The sequence below is a fragment of the Haliaeetus albicilla genome, chromosome 22 (genome assembly GCF_947461875.1).
Source record: "Haliaeetus albicilla chromosome 22, bHalAlb1.1, whole genome shotgun sequence".
Classification (NCBI taxonomy): Eukaryota; Metazoa; Chordata; class Aves; order Accipitriformes; family Accipitridae; genus Haliaeetus; species Haliaeetus albicilla.
The window spans coordinates 9,799,145-9,818,385 of NC_091504.1; the positions used below are offsets into that span (position 1 = coordinate 9,799,145).

At 44.3% G+C, this 19,241-nt stretch overlaps 1 protein-coding gene across 2 annotated transcripts in view; it reads right to left on the bottom strand.

Moving 5' to 3' along the window:
• Window positions 1-19,241, bottom strand: part of AXIN1 (axin 1) — a 73,271-nt gene that overhangs the window by 28,538 nt on the left and 25,492 nt on the right. For both annotated transcript variants that reach the window (XM_069809808.1, XM_069809807.1), the window contains exon 3: window positions 2,718-2,858. In XM_069809808.1, coding sequence (XP_069665909.1) covers window positions 2,718-2,858 — 141 coding nt within the window. The remainder of the gene's footprint in view (window positions 1-2,717; window positions 2,859-19,241) is intronic.

The following is a 19,241-nucleotide window of genomic DNA, read 5'->3' on the forward strand; positions in this document are numbered from 1 at the left end:
ATTCGTTATATAAATTCAACCCATTACAATAATATTTACCACTGCTTGCAAAGACATCCTGTTGAAAGTTTGTCTTTTAGGCAAGGGTGCTTGTAGCTGGTACCACAAAAGTGACTTTTAAAAACACTTTAGTGAGCTGGGCGCTCCTGAAAAGCCTGTGCCTGCCTCCTTTCACCCCAGCTCAGGAGGCCAGATGGCCAGAGCATCGCCCAGGTCCTTGCTAATGGCTTTGCATAGCTGGGCTGTGCACGCAGCCAAATCCAAAACCCACTTTGCCATGATCAATACAATATCAAAGCTTGGAAGGGAGCTGGTGACAACTGCAATACATCGGAGTACAAGCAACCGCTCAGTGTGTCTGCCTTCTCCACCAACTTGAGTTGGCCAACACTGCAAGAGCATGCCTTGCATCAAGCCATGCTCTCTGCGCACCCGCCTGCTTTCCTGGTTTATTAGCACTCCTCAATTAGCTGACGTTTGCATCCTGATTGTCTGGACACATTCTCCTATGATGGAGGGTCACCGAGGTTTCTGCCTTGGGATCACACCCCGTTCATGTGCTGCCTTGGAGCAGAAACCACATTTCTTCATTATTGAGCTTGACTGCTGTATGTAAACAGCACACATAGGGAAGAACCTCGCTCATCAGCAAACGAGGCTTTTATTGCCATTTTCCTCAGAGGAGGCCTAAATTCAAAGCACTGAGACATGCAAGTCTTGTCAAGCAGCAGGAGTCCCTTCTTTAACTTGCGTCTGGTTGTTCTTCATTTTTGCTGCCTTGAGCAATTCTGCAAAAATTCCTTTGAAACTCAGGAGGCAGATAGGTTCAGCAATGCCATGTAAAAAACGAACAAAACCTGGTACTGGAGTTCTAAAGCATGTAATGAAGAGCAAGTGCTGAAAAAAGACAGATTCTTTGTAAGCCAAAGGTCAAGGCTGCACGTCCAGAATCCCAATTTGGGGATCAATCTGCATGCATCCAGTTTAAAATGTACAGAAAGAAAGATCACAGGTTCACCCTTATGATTTTTGAAACTTACTTAAAATGAACCACTGAGATTGGGTTAGTTATTAGCAGAAGGCAGCACACATATAAGTGGTAATTAAAGTCCTAGAAGCAGCCTATGGTGGGCATAGGAGGGATAAAATGCCTAAAGGAAAAAGGAGCAAAGAAAAAAGAATGCATAGGATGGTCAAACAGAAATTATTCTGCCTGTGAAAGAAATAAATTATGGCAACTGCAATAAAAATTAGGAGGGTTAAGAACTCTGGCATAAATGATCACAACTTATTGCAGGTATAACCATCAGTGCAACCCCGTGAGCCTGCTGGACCAGTGAAAAAGGAAGTGCTAAAAGCTAATTAATTTTGAAGAGTTCTTACATCTGTCTCTCCTGATAACAAGAAGTTACATGACCCCTGCTAGCTTCAGAGTGCTCCTCCATATAAACTGATGAATATGAAGAATCGCAGAAGGATGTGGCAAAGCAGCTGGAATTGTATCAAACGGAGCCTTTAATTAGTGGTCCTCTACAGCTTTCTGTCCCAGGGGCATCCTCTGCCTCCCATGCCCCTTTGGCCAAGGTCTGCCTCCTCCATTTTGCAACATGACATGAATAAGGTGTAAGGAGCTGGTGCCAGGGAGCAGAGGGGACTCAATAGCTGCTCCTAAACGGCTCCAAGCCTCCATGGAGTCAGAGACAAGCATGCTACCAGCTCGCATAGAGCCACCACAGCAGACACAGAAGCCCCCTTACATGTCACGCATTCATGCACCACCCATTAACAACATCCGTGACACAGGCTGGAAAGTTTCTCCAACAAGGTCTGACAGCTCCTGACATTCACAGTGACACTAAACGAGCCTCTTGGAGGACTTTGTGTTTACAGCACTGCCGTTAATAAAACCCTCTCCTAATTCTGTAAACCTGTCATCTTTCGCTTGAAGAATCAAAGGGTTTCTGCTCTACAGAAAGACACTTTGCATTTGCACTACTGAAAAACAGACCAAACATTGAATATTTTCCTCCAAATCCTTTTTTACCATCACAGAGATGCAGTCACAAAAAAATCTCATAACCCCTTTTTTTCTCCCTTTTTAGACCATCTTTAAGGAACGTACCTCATGGGTGAGATACAGGGTGCTATCAAGAGGGTCAGAACTAGAAAAAAGCAGAAAAGATTTGGCGGGGGCTTATTGGTACAAGTTGTGTTAAAGTGCAGTGGCCACCAGACATAAACTAGAACTGGTCAGTCACCAATCCTACTGAAGAGCAAGCGCAGACTGAACACAGTTTGGCAGAAAAAAACTCAAGAGGAGAAGTGCCCAGGTAAGTAGAAAGGTCTGTCTGACATTCAGAAGATACTATATCTCAAATCACTTACTACAAAGCCATCCAACATTTCCAATGCTTCTTGCATCTGGCAAGAAACACTGCAGGAACTCTGACCGAGCACGATTTATTTTAGTTCACTCAAAATATTTTATGTTGCAAACGTTCCCAAGACTGGTAAGGCTGAGTAGCCTGCACAGTGACAAAACAACCCCGCTTGAAAAGAAAGCAGGAATGATCATGACCTTGGTCTAGTCAAATATTCCCCCCAACACCAGCTGTGGCAAAGCCTCCCCCAGACCAACATAACAGCAGCACCACCGCTAACGAAACAAACATGCTGTTGTATCACTTACTGTCCCACCCAAGATTGGAGTTACTTACACACTGCTGTCTGTCAGTGACATCGTATCGGCATCACTGGACATGCTCTGCTGCTCACTGTCATTGGCACTGGTCGCTGGTGCCAAAGCATAGCCTGTGTTGACATAGTAAGGGTTAACAGGCTCTCTCCATGACCCATGCCTGCAAGAAAAATGAGAGAGTCAAATTAGGACACAACCTTGACCATACTCTGCATCACTAGGCAGAAGGACTCTGCCAGGAGCCCCAGCATCGGTGACAGGCTACAGAATAAGCTGTGTTCATACTAAGCTGCACTGATAGAACCATGAACAATTTGACTCATAACTGGAAGCAAAAGGGAATTCATGGAGTAATGAAGATGATACTGTTGGAGAGGAAGAAGGGAGGGAACAAGACTATATGGAAGAAGTCCAGTTCCCATCAGGATTTATGGTGCCCACGGGCTAACTGCTTAGCATTGTCATTCTATGAGCAAGGCAGGACATCTAAAACCAATACACAGATAATAAGACAGCATTTTTCTCAGTCAAAACAAGCTTCTACTCTTCCAATGGTAAGGGATGTGTAGCACGGCTCACCCATTCTATACTTGCTTTTACATCCCTCTTTACTCCAACATGTTTGCCAAGGGAGGGAGTTAAAGCAAGAAATTGCTGTTGCTTACAACACACTACCTAAAGCCGACCTCAAATGGCACACTTGGGTACATCAAACACTTGCAAATTCCACCAGGAAGGACCATCTAATCACACCGGCTTTTCCAACGGACAATCTGTTCAGGGATCTATGGAGGCTAGTTTGTACACAACCACATGCCTTGTCCTGCAGACAGGTTATTCAAGTACACGTGCAAGTAGGCCAACCTCCTTCTCTTCAACAAAATTACAGGTAGAGAGACCGCCTGCGTGAACTAACTTGGGAATCAAGTTCCTTGCTCATGAGGAGACCTGCATTAACGGTGAAGCAGCCTGTGAAACAAGCAGGCAAGAGCTCCTTCATGCCAACTCTGCCACTGGCATAGAAAAGCTACTGCTGCCAACGTGCCCCCAGCTCTGCTACACCGCAGGACAGTCAGGCCATGCAGGCATCCTGCAAGTAATTTTGCAATTTGCCAGAAGGAAGAACAAGCTGAAAGGTTCACACCAACGCACCAACACAGCATCACTTAATCCCCCGCTCTCCCTGCCTACCCCTCTGCATGAAGAGCAGCATTTGTAAGATATCTTGAAGTTGAAGAATTCCTGGGTTTTTCAAGCTCTGTAACCAGCTCTGAAAATCAGAGTTCCGTTTTAATTCAGATCACGAAGCTCATCAGCATGATCTTTTATTTAGTAACTCAGTAACTGGTGCCTAGTTGATGTGGCTTGCAATGGACCTTGAGCAAACACCTCCAAGGAGGACACATCATGCAATTTGTGCTTCCCTGTTCTGTCATGAAAAGCTTTTCTGGCTGTACTGCAGTGGTCAAAGTCCTACAGACAACAGAAAACAGTCCCTGCCCTGATGAGTTTACATTTAGACAAGACAAGGAAACCCATGAGAAATGCACAGATGGAAGGACCGGATGTGAAGAAGACACCATCAAAGGGAAAAGTTGGCAGTTTCTGCATATTTGTATAGAGTGTAAGTGCAGGACAGCCACTATATGAACTGGGACTAGCAGACAACCCATTTAAGGTGGAGGTTTTCAGAATGATTTATGTATAGTATGGTACTTGGTGTACAAGGATGGAAGCATTACCAAAGTATTTTAAAACCTGAATTCAACAGGGCTATAGCCTTCAGCTAACACACTGCTCGTATAGCTCCTATTCACCCTGCCCTTCTGCTCCTGGACACAGAACCAATTTCCCTTGTAATACAAGGGGTTGTAGATGTTCACTGGTCACTAAGAAAAATCATATTGGTTTAGGTCCATTATGGGGTCAGTTAGAAACAAATTACTCTCCTATTATCACAAAGAGAAAACTAATATTTTGCTTGCCACAAACCAAGAAAAACTGCAAGCTATTTCTCCTTGGATGTTGAAGCTCAGTGTAGTTGCAGAGTGGTGCAAAGAGCATTCAAAACTGAGTGAGCTGAGGTTTTTCACGACTGTTTGAGGAAAAGGGAGCCTTGTGAGGTTTCTCCATGCTCCGGTGCAATAGTCAGTTGGATACAAATGCTTACGGGCCCCTTGGGATGGCGAGTCACCACGGACATCTAGCACACAAACTTTCTCTCTGTCGCTGTAAACGTGCACCAGAGCAACCTTATTTCTATATTCTATCAGATTTCAGAACAGCTTTCTAGGGCAAATATTTAAGGCTGGAAATAAATTGAACAAGTTCACCCTAAAAAGCAAGGTATAATAAGTGAAAACCTTACCCGCCCCCCGTCATCAGTTCTCCCCTTGCATAATGGTCAGTTCTGAACATTAAAGAAGCACTGTGCAGTGCAACGCTCCTGTCAAATCCGATATGACAGTTGCGTGATGGAGGCTGATACAACCTCTTAAATTGAGGCAGGAATGATGGATAGCTCAGGCCTTCCCTGCAGGCAAAGAGAGGATGCTTTTTGGATAACCCAATTAAAATATAGCACCGACTTCTAGTGGACCTTCTGCCAGGACACTCTGGAAAAGGCATGGATTATTCTAGCAGTATATTAAGAAAGCACTATGATATATAGAATAAAATGCACAGATCAATCAATTTCTCCTTTGTGTCTGCTGATACAAAGACACAGCAGCAGAGAGCATCTGAAGAGTTTGTTGGGTATGGATCTGAGATGGCTGAAGGAACCAAGAGAGAGCAGATGGATGCTGGGTGGTCCCTGGCCCCTCCAGAGGAGTCAGGATGGACAGGCTCTCCTGCAGCACTCCATGGCTGTGGGCTTCCCACTGAGGATGCAGGAAAGAGTTTGGTCACAACTGTTGTATTTAGCTAAAATTACACACTTAAGCATGTATACAACAGGGATTACTTCCATTTTAGCTCTGCCTCTAATACATCAATGCAAATGTAAACTTTCAGTAAGCGTAAGTAGATGGAAAGGGTATAGGATTTCAAAGCAATCATAACAGGTTACATTACTTTTGAGGAATCCATCTGTATTCAATCCTTCTCCTAATGTTCCCTCTCCCTGACAACTCTTTTCAGCTGGCTCATATCACTATTTGAATGTTCTGTGCCGTGCCTCTGAAGAACACTTTCAACATCTATTAGGAGGAAAACATTAAAGGAACATGGAGTCTAACAAAAAAACCTGGTCACTTCTGATCTGGGAGGGGAGGCTGCTTTAAAAGGGATACAGGCACACTCAGAGTGATTTGAAATGTCAGCGAAAAACCTCACATACCAAGCTCTATGTGCTGATAAGGGTGATAAAAGGAAAGGTGAGCATTTAAAGTTAAGACTTCACAACAATTCCTGCAGACTTCTGAAATTTTATTTTATTTTTTTAGACAAAAAGAGCAATGAACGTTTTTGAAATGAACACAAAACATTTCACACATCGCAGAAATAAAGCTGCACGTCTCTTCTGCAGCTCTCAGTTGCTCAACCCTCAAAATAATCACATAGGGAACAATTATAAAAGAGATCACAGCGACCCAAGTAAGTCAACCTGACCAGCTGCCTTTTCTTTGCATAAAGCCCTCCACTGATCACTGTAAATTCTGGTAATGCTGACAAGGGCCAAAACTGTTGCAGAAAAGCAGCAAGCATCTCCTTAGGGCTTCCTTCTACCTGTTAAGAATTTATTTTGCATGTTGTCTTGGCTGCATCCCATCCCCAAATCTTCCACTCCTCCAACCAAGATCAGCACACAGCACTTTGAATATTAGCACTGTCAGATCTTGGAGCTTCAATGTAAGTGAGAAGAGAGATGAGGTCCTCTTGAGTCCTCTTGCCCTAGCTGGAGTTCCCACTGCATCGCGACTCCCTAAGGGCACCCTTTTCCTTCCAGCCTGGGATCCCCAGTCTCCTTCACAGAGCTTCACCTGATGGCTATTTCAATTTTAAATCAAAGATGCAAAGTCCCCAGTTTTTGCCAAACATGCCACTCCTTGCTCTGTGTGAAAAACATAGGGCTGGCATGCTCTGGAGAAGAACTGCATCACCTTCAGCATCCACAGTGGGAGCAAGATCTCACGGATCCTGCTTACAAAGCCAAATCCACATGGCACTCCCTTCAGTTCTCAACAGTTACGTACCTCCTTCACTGATGCGCTTCATCAAGCCCGGGGCAGGGGGCGGGAAACTAAGGCAAGAAGGAAACTTCCTTGGAGATGAAAGGCCTCTAGGCAACTGATTTCTGTAGAATTTAAATTTTCACTGGAGGGAATAGGTTGCACAACTCTCTATTTGCAGGTCTGAGAGACATGGTCTTCCTAAGTCTGCTAGCAGTTCCAGTGTAGCTGGAGCAACTCCCAGTCTAACAGGGAAGCTCATCAGATTCATCAGTTTTCATTGCTACCATCTCCTCCAGCTCTAGCACTGAATTTTTATGACATGGGAGATATCCCATTTTCTAGACAGCTTGAGCCATGAGGCAGCTGATAATCACCCAAACTGCATGAGTTGCCTTGGAAAGCTGAGCTGCAGGAGATGTGGGGATGTTGGCAAGTCCCAGAGAAGGACACCCCAAAACGGGCTCCGCAGAAACTCAAGATCTCTCACCACAGCTGATGGCAGGTCGAGCAGCTGCGATATCCTCCCTCCTGCACAGCAGCGAGGAACCTCGTGGCAGGACAATTCCACCTTTCCTCTTTTGGTGGGTGGTGTTTGAGCTGAGGGATGGTGCCCAGAGACCACAAACCAGGGCTGCAACTCAATGAGACCTAGTTACTGAGTCTCTGTGCTCCCACCCTGCTTTTTCACACCAACTTCTGCCAACTCAGTTCAAACTTTTACAGGACTGTGTTTTTGAAGATGACTATTTCCAGAACTACATTTGCAGGAGGAAACCAGCACTAAGCACTACTCTTATTTGGTGTCTCTGGTCATTTTGCCTTTGTGATTGGGAGGATGCAGTCTAATGCTGAGACATCCTTGCAGCTCATTATTTTCACATGTCCCATTTATTCAGTGTGAAAAAATTAATTTTTCCATTTAAAAAGTTATGTACTTCCATCCAAGGAAAAAAAAAAAGCTTCCAAAATGACAGCTCGCTGAGTCTCTGGCTGGCCAGACACAAGCAGAGCTCTCTTACTTCCCATACATACACCTACCAACAAGCGGGTGACTGTCACATCCTTCATGCAATACCACATTTCATTATCACAACCAGTCAATCAAATTAAAAGGTGCACGTTAGCTTATGATGTACGAGCCAAAGCAAATCCCTTCAGCATATTTAAATAGCATGTGCTGACAAGAGTGTCCCAGCAGCAGGGTCACCTTTAACAAGGGATTAGAACAGCATCCACCAAGAAGTCTGATTTACTAGATTACATTAATCTACCACCTGAACAGAAAAGTCTCCGTTTCCAATCCATGGTACCAACATCCATCACAAAAGTTGCACCATACTGGGTATAAAACTATTAGAAATGTCCTAAAGCATTCACAGCATCCCCCAATACATCATCACCAATTCTTGGAGCTAAGAACAAAACGTCTATGAAGATGCAAAGCTGAAACCTTTACTCCTGACTGGATTTAACCTGCACTAAAGACACCAAGTCTGCTCAAGAGGTTAAAATTGGGGAATTAGCTGATAATTTGATTGCAGATCCTCGGGGTTGCTGCACTTAAAACTCTTGCCAATTACTCCAGGTACTCAGATACTGCTGTGCATCTTAACTTTATCACTGCCAATGTCAAGATAATCACATGTGTTCTAGGCAAGGGCAGCTTCTTCAAAGATCACATCAATTCTGGACAAGTTAATCTGTTCTTTGAGGTCTCCAGATGGCTCTTGCCAAGAAAGTTCACTTCCAGCCCTGCAGCCGGCGAGCGCAGCGGCCCCGGCACTCTGCAGAGCATTACAAAGGAACCAGATCAAAGTTGTGTCTTACAAAAAAATGAAATCTGAAGTTTGAAAAGCAACAGCAGCCTGTCACTTGTAGGCTTAAAGACAACTTCTGCATGCTCCAGCTATCAGGGAATTTATGATTACAGTCTGGCTTTTAAAAGCTGATAAAAAACCGACGCTCTTTAGCACTCCTTGCCTTTGCAAATCTGTATCTTCTTCTGCGCTTATTCATCCTCCCACGCTGGAGGAAGAAGGGAAATAAATAAAAACGTAACTAAAAGTACAGATAAAGGCCCTTCTTCTCTTTTATTCTAAGGCATTCAATTCCATTTTAGGACTACGTGGAAGATTATTTTATGGTGAGCTTCAGTAATTATTGTGAAGTATTAAAGTACAGTTACAAAAGCTAAATCCAAGATCTACCAGTCTGAGTTTCCAATTTCTCACTCCTCTGCATTTACCAAGGACACACTACTTCTCAGGCAGGACTAAGGTACAGAAGATGCGTTAATTGAAACCAATAATTTAGATCAAGGATACAGCAAGGTGGGTGAGAAAAGTGGTTTAGAATTTGTCAGAATCTAGGAAGGAAGCTGAAATACAGGAAATAAATGGTTTGCTTTAGGAGGCAAATAAAGACTAGATAGGCTAAATATTGTGGCTGTATTGCCCTATCGCCACCCTAACCGCCTTCAGACAACAGGATGCAACCACTGTGTTCCAAGGAAACTGCAGAACGAGTCCCTCAAGATTTCATCTGATTCTGCATCTACAAATCAGCCCTCCCAGCTCCTCCTTCCCAACAGAGGCAAGGCTGTGCTCATTCATCACCCCAGTGTAATACTGTATTTTGTCCACTAGTCACAGATTTAAAATCAAAACCGTAAAAACCCAATTTTGACACACAACAAAGTCAAGTCCCTCCTAAAAACAGTGCACATCTTTCCTAGAATAAGACCAAACCCCTCATTTATTTAATGGCTCAATGCACAAGAAATGAATTAAAATAAGAGAAAATATGGGCAACATAACGCCTGCACATCAATTAACAGGATGCTTGGATCATCTTCCTGAAATAAAGTGAACGTCGCAGAACATTTTGTTCCATATCTAACAACAACAGGTATCTGCTTAGATTCATTTCAACATATTGGTCTGAAATTATACCATAACATAGGGGTTTTTTGTTTGTTTTTTTTGAATGATGACACGATTAATATGAATCCATAGCCATTGACATTAAATATGGACATTTTCTGTAAAATATGCAGGATATTTGACTGCATTAATTGTGATTGAACAAGAGCCTTACTGCTTTGGAGCAGCCTGGCTCCATCAGTCATTCAAAAGCCTCTGTAGTGACTTACGAAGCTACAAAACTGGGGCAAACCCAAAATCTCCTGTGTGCATTCTGGATATCGAGCATACATTGCTCCCACCCATAAGCCACATTTCCCTCCATGTCATGGCCTCTGTCAGACAATACACCATAGAAGAATTATTTTTAACATTTTATTGAAAGAGACAGAATCAAGCTCGTACAGGGATGTGCTGAACATCCATACACGTTGCCAGAAAAAGTTGCCTTAATAATTAAATTTGTGACTGACATCAAAATGCATCCTGAATGCAGTGAGAGGACCTTGGCCCCGAGGACCAAATCCTCCTGACACCCAGAACAGAGAGGTCCTGCCCAGGATCACATGCACAAGGAGGAATGTCAGAACAGAAGCACCGATGTGCTTTAAGGTCACGATGTGCATTAAAATAAATACAAATCTTTTCAAATCACAGGGCCTGTCTACATGATCCTTGCAGCATGCCCAGGAGCTCGGGTTCCTATCACCAGGCAGGGGATGCCATGGTCCCAGCACGTTCCCAGTGTGCTCCAGCTGCCCAAGGGTTTGGGTGAGAACAGCCCACAGCAAATCCCCCTGAAATGAGTGGGACCTGAGTCCTCACCCCCTCCCTCCACTCTCTGACCCTCCAAATGTGCTCTCCCTCAGCCACAGGGCTTGCTAGCACAGAGAGAGGCACAGAGACTGATAATGCAGTCTCCTTCCCCCTGCTTAAACTCAGAGCTGGGGAAAATTCATCAACAGGCTGACAGGCAAGACCTTTCCGTTCTGCTAATTGGCTTCTCAGACTGAAATGACATCTATGTTTAATACAGCAAGTGATTTTATATATATATGTGCTTAAGTGGATGAACACACACAGTAGCCATTTCAGATACCATGCAGCAGTGCCAGCTCCCAGCTCTCTGCTTTCCCAGGTGATTCTCCCAAGAAAATTGGGGCCAGTGGACAGGGGAAACACTCTGCAAAGAGCTACAGGGGTCTCTGCAGGGCTCCTCTGCCTTTGCCCCACAGTCTCCCTTCCCTGGGAAGGCAGGCAAGGCAGCTGGGAGATGTAAAGGAGTCGCAGGGGAAATGGTTCCTCCCAGAAGGGGCAATACGACTATCATGTTGCAGATGTAAAAATATCAGCAAACCCCCCAACCGTTCAGAGCTTTCCACATCATGCCAAGCAAGTGACCATCCGTGCCTTCCTCCCACCCTGCCTGCAGCCCAGGATGCTGCTCCCTCCACAGATGAAGTAAGCAGCCGAAAGCATCTCCCAGCTTTCCAGCCACCGGCCGGCCATGCAGACACCCACGCAACACGGCTTCCAGCCCAGAGCATCCCCCTTGCCTGTGTGGCGAGGGCCTTCGTGAAACAAATTACTTCCAAATGCCTGCCTTTGAGGCACGGGGAGAAATGGAAGCCCAGGTTTATACCTGGGTCTGCTCATAAGCTAAAGAAGGCAGCAGCTCCACTTGAAAACACCACTGCCTGCAAACTATCAAATTAATCCCGGGATTTCAACAGCTTTTCTTCATTATTTTTCGTCTCAACCAAACCACAAATTTACTTAATGACTAAACCAGGCAAGTGAGTACTTTGTTTTCCAGACAGCGGTAACCTTTCTAACGGGATCCAGGTTTTCAGAAAACACGTTTACCTAATGTCAGGAGAGGGAGAGAGTCCATTTCTGAGATGCATCTGATGCTTTTTTTAACTTCCCCAAACCGGCCAGCATTGTGGTCGGGGTATCTTTGAGTCCTGAGCCCGAGGAGAGGCGCTGAGCAGGGTGAGGAGGAATACAATAAGAACACTGTGTTCCAGGAATGATTGAATAAAGGCAAGAGCATGCTTTTGGCTAGCAGGATTCAGCGCTCTAACTTTGTCTGCCGCTTTTCTTCTCCGTCTGAAGCAACGTTGTTTGTCCACGCTTCTCTGAAATGGAAAGTATTTCCTCTTGCCTGCTCGTTCCAAGGAAAGATCTGAGAAGGCCTGGTATAACCAGGCAGAACTGGGGATTCTCCAGTGCCTCGACTCTCCTTTGCCAAAATTTCTGCTCAACAAGAAAGGGCTTGCAAGAAACGAATTACGAGCAGATTTCTCTGCAAGCTCAGTAACTTAAGACCAGGGCCTGTAGGATGAGTAAGTTTTTGGATGGGAACAAAGCATCTAGCTTTGGCCAATGACTCCAGACCATCCCCCTCCTTCCTACATACCTATGGAACCTCTGGAGTGTTTGATACCATGGGACGGGGAAGGGACATGGACCATACTGGGGAATGGGAGCCATTGGAATCAAAGGGCAAATAAGACTGCCTGGGCTCAGCCCTTCCTTAGATCACTGAAGCTCTTCAGGAGGGCATAAATCCCAGCACTGCAATTCGTTGTCTGGATTGCTTTCAGGGATAAATTTCTGGACCCTTAAATCACAACAGTGGTGTTGCTGATAGCTGAAATGAAAGGGGAAGATATGCAACTCAAGGGGGCTCCATTTTACAAAGACTAGTTGCAGCTTTGACATTAAACTATTTGCTTGTATCACTGGGCCACGTAATGTAAGCTGAGCCGCATGACCGCAGACTTGCTAGCCTCATTTAAATCCTTATCGAAACAACGGCATGAAACTCAATACTCATTACCAATTTATTGCCAACAAACTTGGTATTTTAATGAAATTACAAAATTGGGTGGTAGAAGAAACCAGTTGATGTAATATTTGAACATCTATGAGGCACCTGACTTAGTGCCTCAAAACCACCCAGGTTTGTTCCCAAAGGCCTTTGACAAAGCCCTACTAATGATGAGGTGGGTAGGATTAGCAATAATCCTGCACAAACCCCCCCACACTTCTTCATTTCACTGAATAAGGTCTGGCTCACCAACGCACATGAAACTAAGAGATCTGCCTTCAAGCAGAGTCGCTCATTGGTGTCATAAGTCCTATAGAAAGGATCCAAGAAACTCCCCCAATTGAACAAGAACCTTTGAGGTGACCGAACTCCGACCTCAGCTGGTAACAACACCAAAAACACAGAGGGCTGGCAAGACCTGGCACAGATAAAGCTGAGAGTCAGGATTTAATAATGCTCCCAGAGGGGAGATTCAGCTGATTAGAAACATCCTAATCTTCTCTCTCAGTGTTTATTAAAGGTCAAGAAGTGGGATCAGATATTGGCAGCACATGAAAAAACAATTCAGTCCAGCAAAAGGCCTTCACAAAGATGTTTCATACCTCCACATTAAAAATTCCTGCAAAGCCTTATTTAACTCTACTTCTATCTAGGGAACACATTTAAGTTTGAAGTCAAGATACCATTAAATGAGGACAGAAAAGAAGATATCCCCCCCAAAGACTTCTGCCTCCAATCAGTACTTTATAATAAGCAGGAGTTCATAAGCATCAGTTGACTGCAACCATGACAGATAAGTAGGTCTCAGAAGTACAGCACCATGAAACAGAGCTTCTCTAGCAGTCCTCTGGAGTCTCGCAAGCTCCCCAAATAGGGTCATTAAATGATACTTGTTGGATCATGTTAACAAACGTCAGGCTGTATCAACAACAAAATACTGGCAAGCCGCAAAAAGCTTTTAAACCTGCTCTATCATTTACAGCTCAGCTCTGAAGAGACGTCAGCATCACAACAAATGTATAAATCCTAATTCGGTCTCCTAGTCTCTGTTGGGAGCTTGTAATCTGACATTCCCTTCTCAGCTCAAACTGACCTGGCCAATATAACGCAGTGGTTTGGGCAAGATGAGGGCAGACTGAGTCATGCTATCCTTCTGACAAGGTCCATTAGAGGTTGACAGCAATGACAAATCCCCAGAAGAACTGTAATAACAACAACCACAAGGAATGAACCACACAGAAAGTGTCTCTAAAGGAGACAGATGCTGTTAAAAAGGATCTTTCCTTTTCTAGAGATAATTTTTTTTTCTTAAGAGTTTAGCAGACTAACAGCAAATAACTTGCTGCTGTCCCCAGAAAACTGGAATACAGAGGGAAGTTAGTTTTGTGAAGATGCTACAGACAGAATTCCTTTTAAATAAGGACTGAAGTAACTTCTCCTTAGGTGGTGCAGAATGAAGTCTTCTTTCACAGTCCTAGTTTTTGGACAGTCACCGAACCTTGCATCTCCAGCCAGGCCTGGAAGCCAAACCATCAATCGCTGCACTGAGGTCACACAAAGTCATATTTAAAAATGATGAATGAAATCAGTGGATCCTGTTTCTCATTTCTTGTGGCTGTACTTTTACAAACTGATCTAAATTCGGTGGTTGACTGGCAAACCAAGAGCAAAGAATTCAGCAGTGAGAAAGATGGAGATCAGCATCCGAAGCCAGCCAGCGCAGGTTGGTTAGCAATGTCTACTTACTGCGTATACCTTGACCATAACTAGAAGGACCCCACTGGGCATGCTCTGCTCCTGAAGGTGACAACATCTCCAGAGGTATTCACTAAATAGTTCAAGGTGCAAGAACCAGTTCACCTCATTTAAATGGATAATAAAATGTAGTGAAAAACAGCTAAAGGAGGCAACGAAGGAAAAAAAAACATTAAAAAAACTAGTTGCTTACAGACAAATTGCACAGAAGCTCACAAGGAAGCTCCTGGGACACTGCAATACCAGAAGGTCCAGCTAAACTCCAGACCAGAGAGGAGATGAAATACCTTTAACTGTACCACGAGAGCATTAGGGCAGCCATCGGGAGGCTTATATATGCAGTCCATCCCATTACCATGTTTGGCCACTGCTCAGGAAAGTCCTGTGCTTGTTTTTCTCGGTGCATTTTACAGCAAGTGAAACTCAACTTCAAGAACTGTGCTGGGGTTTGTTGTTATTTTTGCCTTATTGAATTTTTCTGTTTTGATTCTGATTCATTAGAACAGGCAGATATATGGGCTTTTACCTTTATTACACAAATTCCGCAGTATCTTTTCATCTGGTATGCATTATTGTGGGGATATATATGAAGTACCATGTCCATTTAAAGTGCTGTAAAAGAGCTGTTTGAACTCTCGTTCCATTCCTACATATCTTTATACAATTAAAACCAGTTGATGGTTCCATTTAGGAAAAATAAGTGACAATGCAAGCAATGTGCTTTTTTTTCTAAATAAATTAGCCACTGTTCAGATAAAAGACAACTGTATTTTTTTTAACCTCAGTTTCTTAAAGACAGACGGCTAGGTGATCAAACTCTGTTTCCATTGATCTCTTTTTACTCACTCCAGAAGTTGAGTACAAGGTATTTGCTGACACCCAACCAAACTCAACAGGGGAGGGAGGCCCCAAAGACACTGAGATAATTAGTGAAAACAGGGAGGTGTGGAGAGAATTTTAAGTGCTCTGAATAATGACGAGGCTGTGGCCAGATCTCTGCAGAAAACCTACATGGAGAAGAGATCTTACTTAAATGCTCCTGCTCCAGCTGACACCTTCCCAGACACTGAAGTCAGCACAGGCCCATTGCAAAAGTCACACTTGGGGAGAAACCCACTGCTGAGACCTGGTTTAATTCAGCATCTTGATTGGCAGTGGATGGGCCTCAAATCACCTCCGGGTGACACAATGTGTTGCTGCTACCATTTTCTTCTTCTATAGCAAGTGGAGCCAGGAGCAGAGCACCACGGCTAGTCTGACCCACTGCCACATGCTGCAATCATCCCAGCTGCCATAATTAGAAATGGAATCCTGCGGATGAAGGAAAAGGCTGTTTTCTGGGTAGGGCATAAAGCACAAGACCTGTGAAACACTGGAGCCCATCTGCGTGACACAAACATACCATCTGTTACAGAGCACGTATGTGCCATACTATACATACAGGATTTCACTGACCAAGTAGGTAATACAAAAATGCCTCATTGCTTTAGACGTTTTCTCCTTAAGACAGCAGGGAAAAGCAATCTACAGTTTTGAAAAAAAGTTATCTTCTACTCACCTCTCTTGTGCCCCTGTATCACACTATCTGTTACTGATCCTGGACTACTCTCTGCAGAACTTCATCTGCTCAGAGCACAGGATAAATGGATTGATATCCTTATTTTCCCCCTCTTTGTACTTTTACATCACCCAAATCTCATGCTGAATGCAGCATTACTCACTTTGTTGGAGATTCTTCTACAGCAATTTTCACAAGTGACTCTTGTATTTATTTGTGCTACTGTTCTGGAGGAAGGAAAAGCTGTTATCCTCTTATGTACCAAAAGCCAACTGCAATGTTGAAATTGTCAAAATTTTCTCAAAATGTGGATGCTCAATTTGAAATGCTCTGGGCCTAACACTCAGCATTTTTGTAAGACTTCTGCCTTGATGCATGCTCAGCGCATCGGTAAGTCTGATCTGGCTCTTAAGTTGCACACAGAAAACTATGGCATGCACGATGACTCTCTCCCAGGGAGAAGAGGTGTCTTACAGGATGTCTCTGGCAGAAACCAGCACAGAAGCACCCATGTTTTTCTGCTTGCATCTTCTACCTCTTCCACTGCAAGGCCTTTCAGTGATGGAAGAGGTAATGCAGGTGCCCTGTACACTTTCCTTCCTACCTTCTCCGTTAGTTCCTCCGGCACTAGCCATCCCATGCACTGAACAAGCAAGAGGCCTAAAGAAAAAGAGTCTATGATCACACATCAACAAGTAGCTAAGTAGCTACAAGAGCAGAGAAAGTTATGAAATGCCGTGTGAGAGCACCATGCATCAGACTTATACCGTCCCATGTCTACATGGGGCAAACATCCCCAGCCCCTCTCTCCCCTGTTCAGCTATATGGGTTCAATCATACAGTTAGGGTCAGCTCACAGCCCTTCCCCTCAGAGGTGAACAGGGTTTCTCTCCTCTAACCTGCCATTCATTTGCACAAAGGGGAATTTCACCCCCTTGTCAAAACTGGTTGAGATGAGTGGTTCAGCAGTATCTTCCTTCTGCATAATAGGCTTGAACTAAGGCTAAACAGGCAGCTTCAGCTACAGCACCTGAAAACTCCGGGAAGCATTGGAAAACCCCTTTCCAGTTTCAATACCCTGTATGGCCTCGTCTCTTGCTAGCTCCCAACATCACCTGTTCACTGCTGGAGGATCTCACCTTCCTCACCTCCTCCCCATCACTGCTGAAAATGCCTTTTTTTTTTGCTGAGTGCCTTTCCTGGAGGATGCGAGAAAAGAGCCGGTTCAGCTAACAATGAGTGTGGGAGACTCCAGAATCATCAGCAGCAGCAACAGGAATCGCACTTTCCAGTCTGTGAAGTCTTAGCTGTGAGCATCATCAAACACACTTTTCAGATACATTGGCTGCCAAATTTTTAAACCGTCTACTATAAAGCTCGTGCAATTGTCACAAGCTTATAATTTAATCAAATTGGATGGATTCTCACATGGACAGCAAAAGGTATGTTCAAACTGCCAGTGCCCCTCCCACCTCCAGCAACCTGCTTGCCAAACGATACACCCCTGCTTCAAAGCAGGAAAGCTGGAAGGTTATCAATGAAAAGTAAATTGTAAGACTCTGACATGAGCAAAACAATGTAATTTCCTCCCCCTCTGTTTTTGCTAAAATTTGCCAAAATAATTCAGCCTTAGGCAGAATCTCAGTGTGGAAGAATACCAAACAATACAGTCTGATAAAGATATGAGCAACTACAACAAAGTTTTATATAATGGGAAATGTTAGGCAACCATGACTACAGCCATTGCCGCCAGCTCCGCCTATATAGTAAATGAGTGATATTTTAAAATTGCTATTAACCCTCCCCTGCAAAACTACAAGCAAGTCTGTAACGTGAGTCATAATATCCTTGGCATACATTCTGATCGCAAAGTTGATGAAAGCAGCCATCCCCGAGCCTGTGTGTGAAAACTGTAGATGAATTAATCAAAACATGCAGGAGCTTGTGACACCGATGTCTGAGCCTGCACATTTGCATCTGCAGTTGTGAGACTCTTGCATGAGACGACGCAACAGCAGAGAGACTTGGCTGCCAATTTTTGCTGCTGGTACCTTGTCACATCCAAGGAAGAGCAAATATTTGCCAGTGGTTCTTATTTTAGGACTGATCTTTCTGGACTATGCGTATACCCACAGTATGATGTAAAATTCACTCTGTGAGTTAAGCGAGCAAAGACAGACTCTTCTGTTTTGCACGTGCATGTTGCTAACACAGCAACTGCTCAATGGCATCATCTCCTCTGCTCAAGACGGTAGTAGATGTCTATGTATGCTGCCGACATGCAATTGTTGTGCAGCTTTAAGCAAATGATAAATGAATTCATGAATTCCACTGTTGGCGACTTACGGAGATCCTCCATGTGCAGGATCACTTTGTTACTTGCCTGCGGGCAGCAGGTTGACTGCCTGGTGGGATTGCCTGCCGAAGGGCCGTAATTTCTGACCTCCAAATCTTCAACCTCACAGCTTCTCTCAGTCTCACCACTGGAAGTCTACCTCAGTCCGGACAAGTAATCAGAATAATTAATCAGGCTGCTTTCTCCAATAGCAAGAAACAGGGCTTTCCCAAGCAGCTATTTCCCGACACTAACCTTGCAAATCTCCCCCCAGGGTGTATTCCCTGGGAAAAGTTAGGGAACAGGTTGGGACAAAGAAGCATCTGCACATTTCCTTGACTGGGGCCAATCCCAGGAGATCAGGAGGCCATGCATGTCTGTGAGCAGCTGCACCTGCAATCAGGAAGAAGAATCTTCATTTACTGTTGGAAATGCAGTTGCACCCAAAAAAACCTTTTGGGGTTTTTATTTTCTGCTGCAAGCAGAGGAGATACGGGGTCGCAACGGCTCTCAGGATACTGCTCACAAAAACTTGGGCTTAATTTTTTGGAAGAACTCCATTGCTGAGGAAAAATTCTGTCTCCCTGGTAGTTTAGGGCAAGTTCACTAGGTGATAAAATTCTGATGCTGACCTTCACTGAAAATGTGGTAAGAATCCAGAAGAGTGAATACACCCTCAGCACAGTGCCTGCTCAGCTGCTCGTCTTAAGAGAGATGTTTCCATCAGTCCTAAAGAGGACCAAGGACTGTGATTCGATCAACAGGAGAGGATGCGTTGGTGATCATCAGACCCTATAAAATCTTTTCTGATCCTGATCAACACCACTTTCCCAAGGGATGAGAACTAGCAGGCCAAGGTCACCTGCCTGGCTGAAATTCAGCCCAGGAGGGCTGGTTGAACAGTGATAAGAAAGAGGGCTCTTCAAACAAAAGTCTGAAACATGTGGAACTTTTAGTTCTAGA